The sequence below is a fragment of the Cnephaeus nilssonii genome (genome assembly GCF_951640355.1).
Source record: "Cnephaeus nilssonii genome assembly, chromosome: 9".
Taxonomy (NCBI): domain Eukaryota; kingdom Metazoa; phylum Chordata; class Mammalia; order Chiroptera; family Vespertilionidae; genus Cnephaeus; species Cnephaeus nilssonii.
In genome coordinates this window covers 76,043,036-76,056,570 of record NC_137080.1, presented here as the reverse complement: position 1 = coordinate 76,056,570, position 13,535 = coordinate 76,043,036, and the positions used below count along the sequence as shown (strand labels likewise).

The following is a 13,535-nucleotide window of genomic DNA, read 5'->3' as shown; positions in this document are numbered from 1 at the left end:
TCTGATTTTCCTTCAATGTTCCCCACATGCAGAAACACTGTCACACATGTTACACACAAACAATATTGGTTCATGAATGATCAATGCAGAGCACCTCCCTGTGCTACAGACACGTCTTCATTAACGTGGCCTCAGACCACAGCTGTCCTGTGGCAGCTACAGCACAGCGAGCTCTCACATGCACATCCGTGCACCTGCTCTTCCCACAGAGCGGCTCTCCCTGATTCTACAGGAGACTCTGCTGCAGAAATCCCAGGGTTCCCACTGCAGCCAGCACTAGAGGGCAAGGCAGGGAGAGAGGGTGGGCTAGCAGAGTAGAATACCAACAGGAACCTATCTAAGATGACCAATTACAGGACCCCTCCTCTCTGCTACTTCCAGGACCTGGTTGCACTGAGAGTTTAGGAAAAGATGGAAAGAACAATCAATTCCTGGAAGGAGCCAAGAGCAAAATGAGACTGAAAATTCATCTCTCCAGACCATGGATTCTTGTGTGCCAGGACCCCTGTGCCTCGTGGGCACAATAACAGACAACTAAATCACCTCTGGCTGATGCTGGATAGGGGACACTCAAAAGAAGAAAGAGACCAAAACTCCTAACAAGAACACAAACAGGCATAGCCTTCTACACAAACAAAGAAACAACAAATAAATCCCAGAAGATGAGGGCTGAGGGCAGGACCCAGGCCTGAGCCTAGGCTGACCCGCACACTGGAAGGCCTTGCTGCCCACGGTTTTGGAGATGTTCCTCATGAGGACAGTGTACAAAGCCTGGTGATGTTGGAGTCCCTGTGATGGAAAGTCCTGGTGGGACAAGGTTCTACTGAAGGGAGAAGGACAAAGGAGCAGAGAGGTGACCCAGCTGAAGAGAGACCAGGAACCAACTGGGCACAGCCCTGACCAAACTCGGTCCTCGCAGCCTCTCCTGTCCCCCAGCAACAGCCTCAGCACAGCAAACACACAGGACCTGAAAAGTTCTCGGTGCTTCCATTTATTTCCTCTCAAATTTTAGGATCTTCTTCTTTAATTATTTTTTAAAAAAATATTTTTATTGATTTTCCAAGATAGGAAAGAAGAGGGAGAGACAGATTGAAACATCAATGATGAGAGAGAATCGTCCATTGGTTGCCACTTGCTCGACCCGGGTGAGAACTGAGCTGAAATCTGGGCATATGCCCTGAAGGGGAATCCAACCATCACTTCCTGGTTCCTGGGTGGACACTCAGCCACGGAGGCACACCAGCCGGGCTGTTCTCCTTTAATGAACCCATCACCCCTTCACGGCAAGAAGTGAAGAAGAATGCATATCCAGACTCATTTCAATCAGGCAGTAAGGAGCTGCAGCTGAGCGCACCAGGAAGCACACACAGGAATGGGGAGGGCCAGCCCCTCCTCTGCTGGACAGGAAGGCTGGGGAGGGGGTGTGGCGGACAGGGGTGGGCTGGCCTCCCACCTCCTCACACTCTGCTGATAGGAACACACACATTCAGATGCCGTTGGCAGAAAGAAATCAGAGGTTCCCGAATCACAAAGTGGGAGCGTGAACAAATCTCCCATCACTCAGTCCCCGACAAGTGCCTCACGCTGTGGAAGAAAATGATGAAGAACAAATGCAGTTCAGTGGCTGTAAGCAGTGACATTCTCAACAGCCCATGCAGGCTCACTATGTCCCAAAGAATCCCCATCACCCGGTCCTCTCCCTTTTTCCCCAACCCCTGCTGTCGTCAGCCTCTCATCTTTAGAAGCCGTGAGAGATGCATCAGAGCCCTGGGCACTATCGCTGCCTGGGGTAGAACAAAACAGGATGGGGTCAGAGCCCCCAGGAGAGGAGACTAAGGAAGGAACTATGGGGGTGAGGCCCCCATGGGATCCAGTCTGTACTATCACATGATCTCAGGGGTCACCCTCCATACTCACTGGCAGCCTGAGCATAGGTCCCTCCTTGTCCACCTGTGAGAAGAAAACATCCTGTGAGAAGACAGGGAGGAGGCGGGGCCATGAGGTCCTAAAGGAACTCCTAGTCCTGGAGTCCAGAGAAGTTTCCAGAACTGAGACTACATACCCAGGGCAGGATCAGGAAACGTGAAGAAACTACACATGAGGGGAGTGGACCAGCCATCCTCCCGGAGGTCTGTCCTCAACAGGGACATTCCACCCTGAGCTGGGAGTGCTGGGCACCAGGCCCCCTCACTAGAATCATCAAGGTGATGAATCTGTCCCTCATGTTCACCTGTGTCTTACTGAAGCGTGAGTGTCAGCAAATAGGGCCCCACACTGGGCAACCACACGTGTGGGGATGGTACTTGCCATTAATGAAGCAGAACACACTTCTACCTGGGCTTGCAACCCCCAGTGAGACAAGACACTCAGCCCCACCCCTTCCCTACCTGAGAGCTTCCTCCTCCTCCACATCAATCCAGCGACCACAGCGACCACAGCTCCAAGGATGACCAGGCCCACAACCAGGGCCACTAGGGAGATAATGTTCCAAGAAGACGGCTCTGGGAAGGGAAGGGGAGGTGAGGGCCCTGACCCCCAGGCCTCAGCCCAGACCCCCTGAAGTCCTCCACAGGCCCCTGCTTCCCTGAGACCAGGCTCTGTGCCCACGCCCCGCCTCACCCCATCTCAGGGTCAGGGGCTCGGGCAGCCCCTCGTGCTGCACATGGCACGTGTATCTCTGCTCCTCTCCAGGGGGCACCACCAGGGCTGCCCACTTCTGGAAGGTCCCATCCCCCGCAGGCCGGGTCTCCACAAGCTCCATGTCCTGGGTCTGCTCCTCCCCATCACGCTGCCAGGTCAGGCTGATGTCCGCAGGGTAGAAGCCCCGGGCCCAGCACCTCAGGGTGACCTCGCGGTCAGAGATGGGGTGGTGGGTCACGTGTGTCTTTGGAGGGTCTGAGGAGAAGGGTGAGGAATTTCAGGAACTTGGCATTGTCAGGGGACCCTCCAGCAGCACCCATGTGACCACCTGAGAGTGGACAGGACACCTGGGGAGGGCGAGGGAGCACACAAGCAGCCAGCAGCCTGGACACAGCATCTGGGGATGGTCTCTAGTCTTTAGAAAGTTCTAGTCAGAGGGACACAGCCCAGGGTGGGAGGCAGGCCTCAGGGGGAGAAACGGATTTCTGGTCCTGTCCTGGGTGGAGGCCAAATGACTCAGAAAAGTCCGTGTCAGACCTCAAGTACACTGGGTGAGGGGAGGGAACAGGGCCTGAGAGAGCAAGTCGCCCATGGGTCCCAGAGCCACTGCAGGGTCAATGGGAACCCTGATCAGTTATTTCAGGCTTGGTCTCCCCTCTAATTGTCCCTGAGAGACTGCACCCCAAAGTGTCCCTGAGAGAAGGGTGGGCGTCACTGGATCTGAAAAGCCAGCGGACTCAGTCTCCTGGCCCCAAGGAGGGGTGTCTGACACTGATCCTGTGTCCTGTCTCCTTGTTGAGCCCCAGCCCCAGGGGAGATGAGGAAGGTCCCTGGACCCTGGTACCTGCGCGCTGCAGCGCCTCCTTCCCTTTCTCCAGGAATCTGTGCAGCCACTCCAGGCAGTCCTCCTCCAGGAGGTTCCTGAATCGCTCAGCCTCACTGACTGCCCCCCACTTGCGCAGGGTGATCTGAGCTGCGGTGTTGGCCGCGGTCCAGGAGCTCAGGTCCTCGTTCAAGGCGAGGTAGTCGGTGCCATCGTAGGCGAACTGGTGATAACCGCGGAGGAGGCGCCCGTCCGGCCCCATGTCACAGCCATACATCCACTGGAGCGTGTGAGACCCTGACCCGCCCGGAGGTCAGTGTCACCCACTGAGCCCCGCCCCTGCCCCATCCGCGGGGATTAAACAGAAACTGAAAGTAAAACCGGGTCCAAGTTCTTAGGGCTCCTCCTCCCGGGTGTGTGTTTCAGGGGAGTGGGTTTGGGGTGAAACTCTCACTTGGACACTCGGGGCGATCCCGGCCCGTCCGTGGCAATGGGGGTCGGGACCGCCCGGCCCGTGGGCTCACCGTCCTCGCTCTGGTTGTAGTACTCCAGGGCGGTCTGCAGGTCCGCTCGGAAAGTCTGTGCATTGCCCTTGGCGTTCCGCGTGCTCAGGTCCCAATAGCCCGGCTCCTCCCGCTCCATCCAGGGCGCCCGCGGCTCCGACCTCTGACTCTCCGAGTCGCTGTCGAACCGCTCAAGCTGCGTGTCGTCCACGTAGCTGACATCCAGGTACCGGGCCTCCCCGCCGCCGGGCCGGGACACGGTGGTGGAGAAAATTCTCAGGGAGTGGGGGCCTGGGGGCCGGAGCGGAGGGGCTGACACCGCGACCCTCCTCCCGGCGCGGGTTCGGGGTCCGGGGTCGGAAGGACTGGAGAGGGGAAGGGGCCCGGGAGAGGAAACAGGGGCAGCGGGAGGGAGAAGAGAGGGGTCAGGACGGGCTGGGGTCTGGGGTGTGGGCGGGGGCGGTGAAGACGCCCTTTCCCGGGTCCTGTGCCCCCGCAGGGTCCCCTCGCTCCTCCTCCCCAGAGGCCATTCCCTCTGGACCCCGCACTCACCCGCCCAGGTCTGGGTCAGGGCCAGGGCCCCCCAGAGCAGCAGGAGGGGGACTGGGGACCCCATGAGCAGCATCCTCCAGGTCTGGGGAGTCTGTGAGTCCGCAGAGACTTATAACTGGGGACAGAGGTGACCCTGATTGGCTTCTCTAGCCCCTGACACCCAATGGGAGTGAGAACTAGAGACGCGTCACGAGTATCCGGGAAGAAGGGCCCCACACAGGTTGTGAGAGGGAGAAGTGAAACTGCAGGGAGGTGGGGACTCCCCAACACAGAGCTTCCCGCTTCAGCCTCCGCCCTGGGGCTGGGACCCTGAGACCAGGCCTGGGACCTGGGACGTTGCCCTGACCCCTCCCCCTGCACGGAGAGCTCCTGTCACACCGTCTCCCTCAGTCCTGCCCAGGGCTGTGTGAGAACCAGGGAGACACCCCAGGCTGGGACCAGCCCTTTCCTCCCCTTCTCCTCCTGGAACCCCTCTCCCTGGAATGGACTCTGCCTCCCACCCTCACCTCTGCCCTGGACACTTCCAGAGGAAAGCTCACCCTGGGAACTTGATGCCAGAGAGTGTGACTGCGGACTGTTGCATTGTGAATGACCTGCATCCCCCAGCCCTGAGTTTGTCCCTGTGAGTCCCCCACACCCTCCCTACAAAGGAGCCCAGGGAGCAGTGTGTTCCTGTGCATTCCAGCAGGTGCATGTGCATCCTCACAGTCGCAGTGTTCAATGGGGTCAAAGTGCCCTTCACCAGCGCTCCTGCACTGCCCATCTGTATGAATTACTCACATGTAAGCAGTGTGCATATTTATCAGGACATGTTATTATTTTTTTTCACAAACACGGGTTTTACAACTATTCCCATTTTACAGACTAGGAAACTTGAGAGATTGAGTAATGTACTTAAGGTCACACAGCTAATAAACAGATGTTTGGAATGGCTTTCTAATGTACATAGTCTGGCTGAAGAGCCTATACTCCGAAATTATAGGTTGCTAGTTGTAGTGCTTTTCTTAAACGAATTTTAATCCTCCTATATAGGAAAAGGCTGATGTGCAAATAGACCGAATGGTGCAACAACTGGAACAACCGAACAACTGGTCACTATGACATGCACTGACCACCAGGGGCCGTGCTTGGAATATGCCGGGGGTTGGCCGCAGCAGGATGGTGGAGCAGGTTAGTGGGGGCACCAGACCAAGGTGGGGCACCAGTAGCTGTCATCGGGGGAAGCCTCTGGTGGTTACTGAAAATTCTTTGCTCCCACACACTGCGGGCCCACATGGAGCTTGCACCTGCTGCTGGTGCCAAATCCTCCATTTGCACCCACTGCTGGCACCTGGCACCAGCCACGATCCCTCTGCACCTTCAGCCCTGATTGCCTCTCAGGGGTTTTCCACCTCCCCCTGCTCCTGAGGGGAGATTGGGACAGTGGAGGATATGTCAAGATCCGCCCCTGTGCCTACCACAGCCTCACAGTCCACAGTTCCTTTTAAGGTACACGAATTCATGCACTGGGCCCCTAGTATTACATGTTTCTACAAACACTTCCTTTTGTTGGTATTGAGGGAACAAATTGTCTCTAATCTTTTTGCTTCTTTACTTAGTACCAACCACAATTACTCTCACCATCACCACCACCACCACCACCACAACCGAAACACTTCTATTGAGCCAGCCCTTAACTGCAGGATAGAGTGCTTAAAACAGGGAAACAAAAGGGTCTATGACACATAGCCTTTGCCTTCAAATAGCTTAAACTCCAGTTAGAAATGTGACCCGTTGACTTGGGAGATAAATATCATTCCAGATAGTCGGGACACATTATTTTTTTTTTTTAACAGATTAACATAAGGTGGCAATTAGTTTTTAGGCAGCCCCACAGAATGTATTAAGTACCAAATGCAAAGAGCACCCTGCTAGCTCTGTAGATATATTTATTACAGATCTATGAACCACATTTAAATCTGAGAGTTCCACTGCTTTAGAATCTCTGCCTCCACTTCTTTTCTTCCCTCCTGCTTGTCCAGCCCTTCTCTGTCTCTCACCCTCAGGCCTCTTTACCCCTTTGTCTCTATCGCCCTCCCACTCCTGACTGTGGCAACAGTGTCACCCCCTCACCTGCCACCCGGGGTCTATTCTCCCCGCAGGGTCAGCAATCCTGCTAATGTGAGTCAGGTTGTGTAGTTTCATCTCTAAAAATGCTCCAGTGGCTGCATCTCACTCTGGGAAGCCTCTAGCATGTAAGACATGGGAGCACAGGGGCTTTGGGTCAAAGTTGTCTCCCATCACATGAAGCTGCTTCTGGTATATAGTAGACAGTAAGTTAATTGTTGTAGAATGAATGGATGGATGAATACCAGTTTTTTGTTTTTTTTTATCCTCAGCTGAGGATATTTTCCCATTGATATTTAGAGAGCGTGGGAGAGAGAAGGAAAGACAGAGACAAATATTGATGTGAGAGAAAAACATTGATTAGTTGTCTCTTACAAGCGCCCTGACCAGGGCCCAGGTGGGGGAGGAGCCCGAAACTGAGGTACCTTCCCTTTACGGGAGTCAAACCCAGGGCCCTTCAGTCCACAGGCTGACACTCTACCCACTGAGCCAAACCAACCAGGGAAATACCAATTGTATTAAAATTTTAGTTGCATTACATAAAATCCTATCTAATAAAAGAGTAATATGCAAATTAACCATCACTCCGCTATATCCACAAGCCACACCCACCAGCCATTCAGCAGTGAGTATGCAAATTAACCCAACCAAGATGGCTGCAGCCACGGAGCAAGCAGGAGGCTTGGGTTTCCCTGGCAATGGAGGAAGCCAAGCTTTCTGCACACCCTGGCCGGCCCAGGCCTCTGCTCAAGGCTACAAACTTTCAATTATAGAAGATAAATAAATCCCAACAAAAAATGGCGGCAGCCACAGAGCTGGAGAGAGCAGGGGGCTTGAGTTGCCCCCAGCGATGGAGAAAGCCAAGCTTCTGCAGCCCTGGCCTGACAAGTTTCAATTATAGAAGATAAATAAATCCCAACAAAAATGGCTGTGGCCACGGAGCAAGCAGGAGGCTTGGCTCCGCTGAAGGCTACAAAGTTTCAATTATAGAATATAAAGAAATCCCAGATACCAGGGCCTCCTCTTGGGTTGCTGGGGGGCGTGGCTGGCCTGCAAACCACCACAGGCCCCTCACCCAGGCCGCCCCATGCCCCACGCCCCAAGGGAACCCCTACCCTGATCCAAGACACCCTTCAGGGCAAATCAGCTGGCCCCCACCTGTGCCCCAGGCCTCTATCCTATCTAATAAAAGAGTAATATGCAAATTGACCATTACTCCAACACAAAAGATTGCTGCCCCCATGTGGTCAAAGATGGCTGCCCCCATGTGGACACAAGATGGCCACCACAAGATGGCCAGCAGAGGAGGGAAGTTGGGACGGACCAGACCTGCAAGGGAGGGCAGTTGGGGGCGATTAAGCCTGCAGGGGAGGGAATTTAGGGATGACCAGGCCTGCAGAGGAGGGAAGTTTGGGTGACCGGGCCTGCAGAAAAGGGCAATTGTGGGGGAACCAGGGCTGCAGGGAAGAGCAGTTGGTGGGGACCAGGCCTGCAGGGGATGGCAGTTAGGGGTGACCAGGCCTGCAGGGAAGGGCAGTTAGGGGTGACCAGGCCTGCAGGGGATGGCAGTTAGGGGCAAACAGGCTGGCAGGGGAGTAGTTAGGCATCAATCTGGCTGTCAGGGGAGTTGTTAGGGGGTGATCAGGCTGGCAGGCAGAAGCGGTTAGGGGCAATCAGGATGGCAGGGAGGCAAGCAGTTGGGAGCCAGCAGTCCTGGATTGTGAGACGGATGTCCGACTGCACATTTAGGATCAGGCCTAAAAGGGCAGTTGGACATATCTCAAGGGGTCCCAGATTGCAGACGGTGCAGGCTGGGCTGAGGGACACCCCCACTGTGCATAAATTTCATGCACCGGGCCTCTAGTGTATATATATGTTTTTTAGTTTGGCCAGCTTAAATTTCCTGTAGTGTGAACTTGTACTGCATGGAGTTGTCTGAGGCTCAGCATTATGTAAGGGTCATTTCTCATCTGTGAGGCTGTCCTTTCACTTTTAGTGCTGAAGTCTATATTTTACTAGAGGCCCGATGCACGAAATCCGTGCAAGGGGTTGAGCCCCCGCAGGCGAGGTGGCTGCCTCTGCCTCGGACCTCGCAGCCCTGGCTTTGTCTGGAAGGTCATCCAGAAGGACGTCCAGTCTAATTAGCATATTACGCTTTTATTATTATAGACTAGAAGCCCGGTGCACGAAATTCGTGCACGGCTGGGGGTTGTCCCTCAGCCCAGCTTGTACCCTCTCTAATCTGGGACTCCTGGAGGGATGTCCGACTGCCCGTTTAGGCCCGATCCCACCAGGATCGGGCCTAAACGGGCAGTCGGACATCCCTCTCACAATCCAGGACTGCTGGCTCCCAACTGCTTGCCTGCCTGCCTTCCTGATTGCCCCTAACCGCTTCTGCCTGCCAGCCTGATCACCCCCTAACCACTCCGCTGCCAGCCTGGTTGATGCTTAACTGCTCCCCTGCCAGCCTGTTTGCCCCCAACTTCCCTCCTCTGCCAGCCTGGTCACCCCTAACTGCCCTCTCCTGCAGGGTTGATCACCTCCAACTGCCCTCCCTTGCAAGCCTGGTCCCTCTCAACTGCCCTCCCTTGCAGGCCTGGTACCTCACAACTGCCCTCCCTTGCAGGCCGGGTGCCTCCCAACTGCCCTCCCCTGCTGGCCATCTTGTGGTGGCCATCTTGTGTCCACATGGGGGCAGGATCTTTGACCACATGGGGGCAACTATATTGTGTGTTGCAGTGATGATCAATCTGTATATTACTCTTTTATTAGATAGGATAGAGGCCTGGTGCACAGGTGGGGGCCAGCTGGTTTGCCCTGAAGGGTGTCACAGATAAGGGTGGGGGTTCCCTTGGGGTGTGGGGCAGCCTGAGCGAGGGGCCTGTGGTGGTTTGCAGGCCGGCCACGCCCCCTGGCAACCCAAGGGGAGGACCTGGTATCTGGAATTTATTTTCCTTCTACAATTGAAACTTTGTAGCCTGGGGCGGCAGCCATTTCTGGGGCGGCAGCCATTTCTATGGCAGTTAATTCACCTTCTACAATTGAAACTTTGTAGCCTTAAGCGGGTGTGCCCGGCCAGGGTGTGCAGAAAGCTTTGCTTCCCCTGTTGCCGCCGGCAACCCTGGCCTGCTCTCTCAAGCTCCATTCTGCCGCCATTTGTTTGAATTTGTTTACCTTCTATAATTGAAACTTCGTAGCTTGAGTGGAGGCTTAGGCCTGCAATGGCTATGGAAAGCTTGGCTTGCTCTGTTACCTGGGAAACCTTGCTCTCTGTGGCTGTAGCCATCTTGGATTGGGGTTAATTTGCATACTCACCCTGATTGGCTGGTGGGCGTGGCTTGGTTGGTGGGCGTGGCTTATGTAGCGGAGTGATGGTTAATTTGCATATTACCATTTTATTAGAGAGGATGGTTACAGTGAAATTTTGCTATTTTCCTATTGATGAATATGTGGTCATTCCAGTTTTTGTTGCAAACATTAGTGTACATGTCTGCCTTGGCACAAGCCAAGAAATTCCACAGAGGGGGTAGTCACAGGTGGGAATGCTGGGCTCTGTGGGGCCTGTACTTTAACCAGACTTGATGATGCTCATGTGATTTAAAAGTGCCTATGCCTATTTAAACTTTTACCAGGAATGTGGAAGACTTCATATTACTGATATAGTTGTTCTGAAAATAAACCAACCTTAGCTTCAATAGAAGCATTAAGAGTGGAAAGCCAGGTCCTTGGTTGTAGAATCACTTGGGCATTTACTTTTCAGACTATGAATTACTTCCTTTCCTTTCCTTTTATTCCATATCCCTTGTGTTTATACTTTTAGCATATACAACCAGGTAATGCTTCCTTTAGCAAAACCACAGAGTCTTATTTTATACCAGAGGCCTGATTCACAAAATCGTGCACAGAGGGGAGGGAGTGTCCCTCAGTCTGGCCGGCACCCTCTCGCAATCTAGAACCCCTTGCTCCTAAGCGCCCTCCTGCTCGCTCCTAACCACCTGCCTGCTCACTCCTTACTACACGCCTGCTCGCTCCTTACCACTTGGCTTGCCACTCCTTAGTGCTGCTGCAGAGGCAGGAGAGGCTCCTTCTACCACCGCTGCATTCGCCAGACTTCTGGCTGAGCAGCGCACCTGATGTGGTAGTGCATTGACCACAAGGGGGCAGCTCCTGAGCTGAGCGTTTGCCCCCTGGTGGTCAGTGCACCTCATAGCAACCAGTCGTTCTGCAGTTTAGTCGATTTGCATATTAGGGTTTTATTATATCGGATGGTTGAGTCATCTGATAATAAGCGTAAAGGAAGGAAAGAGAGAAGGAAGAATGGAGAAAAGACAGAATAAAAGAGAGAACAGGAGGAGAGGAACTGGAAATAGTGAGTGCAGGTAACATTTTCCAAGTGCAAGGAAACAACGATGCAGACTAAAAGAAACTAAAGAGAGCCTGGTGACTTATTCACTGCAGAGCAAGGAACTACTCTGAACTTTAGTGGGTTGAAACGTAAGCATCTGTTACCTCAGAAAGATAATACAAAGGCAAGCACAAGGGAGCCAATGCTGGTGGAGAAGTTGAGTAAAGAGAAGGATTTTATCCGATGGAGTAAGAGATCACTGGTAGAGAGATGCACATGACTTTGTTAGTCCAAGTCCCCCAAGCAGCTGATTATAAGGAGGGATTGCCCTCAGCAGTGTTGTACCAGGGGAACACCTGTCAGAGCGAATGGAGAGGAAGCCAGAACTCGCTGGGCGAGCCAGCAGACCCAGATCCAATCCGATGGTCACAAGAGGAGGTTTGTTAGATGTGTCTTAGGACACTACTGGGTGATCTCAGTGAAGTGGGGCAAGGCCACAGGACAGTCCTTGAGCCAGTGTCAGCCATCAGAGGAGTCCCTGACCCCCAAGAATGGCCGGCCTGGGGTCCCTAGAGTGCACGGTCACTGTCTGGGAACAGCCCATGGGAAGCAGGGCCTCTGCACAGGGGCTGCCATGGATTTCCCAGATCAGGGGTGGGGACCCTATGACTTACCTGGGGTGTGACCCAAAACTTCTTACCTGAGGGCTCTGGGCCCTTGGAACTCCAACCCTTCTCAGGGCGGGTTGCTATACATGCCCATTCACAGGCACAGGGAGCAGGCGGGAAGTCCTGTACCCGGGTTCCCCACATGTTCCTCCTGCCCCCACTGAGTGACAGCAGCCCCACACCCTGTGGATCAGGGTCATTCTTTCTGCCTCAAGGAGAGGAGACTCCTCACCTACTGGTCTCTAGGCACCTGGAGTCCACACTTCCCTGCTGACAAACATAATATAGTTTGGGTGGCCCCTTGTAGAGCACCCACACTTCTGAGAACCTGGACTTCCCACCCTGGAGAGCCCAGAGAAGTGGAGATGGAAGTGCAACATCCCCAGTGGGTGATGCTGAGTGATGGGCAGTGGGGTCACCCCTCTTCCATCCCTTGGTCCTAGGCCCTCACACTCTTCCTGTTGGGAAGTCAGCACTACACAGAGGGCTCTGCCCCAATATCCACTGGGTCCCGAGAGATGTAACCCTGCCAGAAGCCAGTTCCAGCATGTCATAATTGCAAGAGTTTCATCAAAAGGTTGATGGAACTTGGGGACTCAACAAGGGCTGAGTCACATATGTTATGGCCTGTTGGAAATGGCTAAAGGCATTTCCCCAAACCTGAAAAGGATGCATTAGATTGTTTGCTGCCAGACAGCTCAGGGCATCTTAATCTACATGTTATTGCCTCATGTTGGCCAAACACCTGAACAGACAAAGGCAATCCCCAATCTGACAATGCTTCTGTAGGAAACCCTATCCTTTGAAGTGTATATCTCCACCTTGCCTGAGGACAAATTGTGTTAATAAAAAGCAAGGGGTCCTGAGACAAGGAAAACTTAGTTTCTTTATCTAGCCTCCTCTGACACCCAATGCCTTTCAAAATGGTCTTTCATCTCTGGACTCTTACTTAAGTTACACACAGCCTTTCTCCAGATTGCTGAACACTTCTTAATGCCAGAACAAGAACCCCAGCAAAACCCATCCTCTCAGAATGTTGCCTCAGAGCTGGTACTTCTATCGCGGCTTCAGAAGCCTGTCCAAGGTTCTGTGTGGCCCGCAGCCCTGAACGGTGCAGGGGATATGACCAGGGGATCCCATGGTCACAGCCCCGCCTGCACCTCCTTCACTGTGACCTGGGACCCCAGGTCTGATTCTGTGCTAAGAGCAGGTTCAAGGATCATGTGTTTGGAGCTTCCAGATCATGGTTTTGCCTGAAGTTCTGAGCACAGGAAAGGAGAGCCCACCATGGACTAGGGGGCTGTCTTGTGAGGATGACCCTCTGAGCCTCCAAGAGGGCAGGACTCACTGTAGTCACCTTGTCATGTGGTGGCTAGTTGGTCACCTAAGGAAACAGCCACCTAAGGGTCTCACTCTAACATCTGGACATGCAGAGGTGGCAGCATCTGGGACAGCTTTGGTGAGAGGGAGTCAGTGCTGCTGTTTCTCATCTCTGCCCTGAGATCCCTTCATTCCAGTGCTCATCCTGCCCGTCCTGCCCGTCCTGGGCTGACAGGTGATGCAGGCTGGCTGAGGTCAGTCTGTCTGCCTGGTTGCTCAGAGCCTCGTAAGGCAGGGTGTTTTCTGGTGGGTGCTGATGTCACTCAGTCTCAGCCAAGAGATGCACCTTGTCCACCTTATGATGGGCTGGTCGCCTGTGGAGTTATGACCTCATGGGGGACCCAGAATCCGGGCATGTGGTCACTTGTAGTCACATGGCTGCTTGGTGTCCCATGGCCACGTGCTCTGTCTTCTCAGGTCCAGTAACACACCCAGAGTAGCTTCCGAAGGCGGTATATGTGTCTGTTGTGGATGGTGGGGCCTCACCCCAGAACCTCTGGGGCCAGCACTGTACTGCT

At 53.9% G+C, this 13,535-nt stretch overlaps 1 protein-coding gene across 2 annotated transcripts; it reads right to left on the bottom strand.

Moving 5' to 3' along the window:
• Positions 1–1,039: 1,039 nt before the first annotated feature.
• On the bottom strand, positions 1,040–4,644 carry LOC307105038 (class I histocompatibility antigen, Gogo-B*0103 alpha chain-like). 2 transcript variants are annotated; one of them, XM_079780432.1, is made up of 8 exons: positions 4,519–4,644; positions 3,988–4,257; positions 3,485–3,760; positions 2,620–2,895; positions 2,388–2,501; positions 1,918–1,950; positions 1,739–1,784; positions 1,040–1,586 (listed from the first exon to the last, which is right to left on the bottom strand). In XM_079780432.1, the coding sequence occupies exons 1-8, from the start codon at positions 4,589–4,591 to the stop codon at positions 1,580–1,582; spliced, it is 1,095 nt and encodes a 364-aa protein (XP_079636558.1). In that variant the 5' UTR covers positions 4,592–4,644; the 3' UTR covers positions 1,040–1,579. The 2 variants fall into 2 exon arrangements, with proteins under 2 accessions (XP_079636558.1, XP_079636559.1); XM_079780433.1 differs by lacking the exon at positions 1,739–1,784 and having other exon boundaries at positions 1,040–1,584.
• Between the last annotated feature and the right edge of the window lie 8,891 nt (positions 4,645–13,535).

What these genes read in the sequence shown, in the direction of transcription:
- LOC307105038 (XM_079780432.1), bottom strand. Translation starts at nt 4,591, where the DNA reads ATGCTGCTCATGGGGTCCCCAGTCCCCCTCCTGCTGCTCTGGGGGGCC. An exon ending in GGAGGCGCTGCAGCGCGCAG is followed by an intron (nt 2,896 to 3,484) that starts GTACCAGGGTCC and finishes CCTTCTCCTCAG; the next exon opens with ACCCTCCAAAGACACACGTG. An exon ending in GAGGAGGAGGAAGCTCTCAG is followed by an intron (nt 1,951 to 2,387) that starts GTAGGGAAGGGG and finishes TTCTTCTCACAG; the next exon opens with GTGGACAAGGAGGGACCTAT.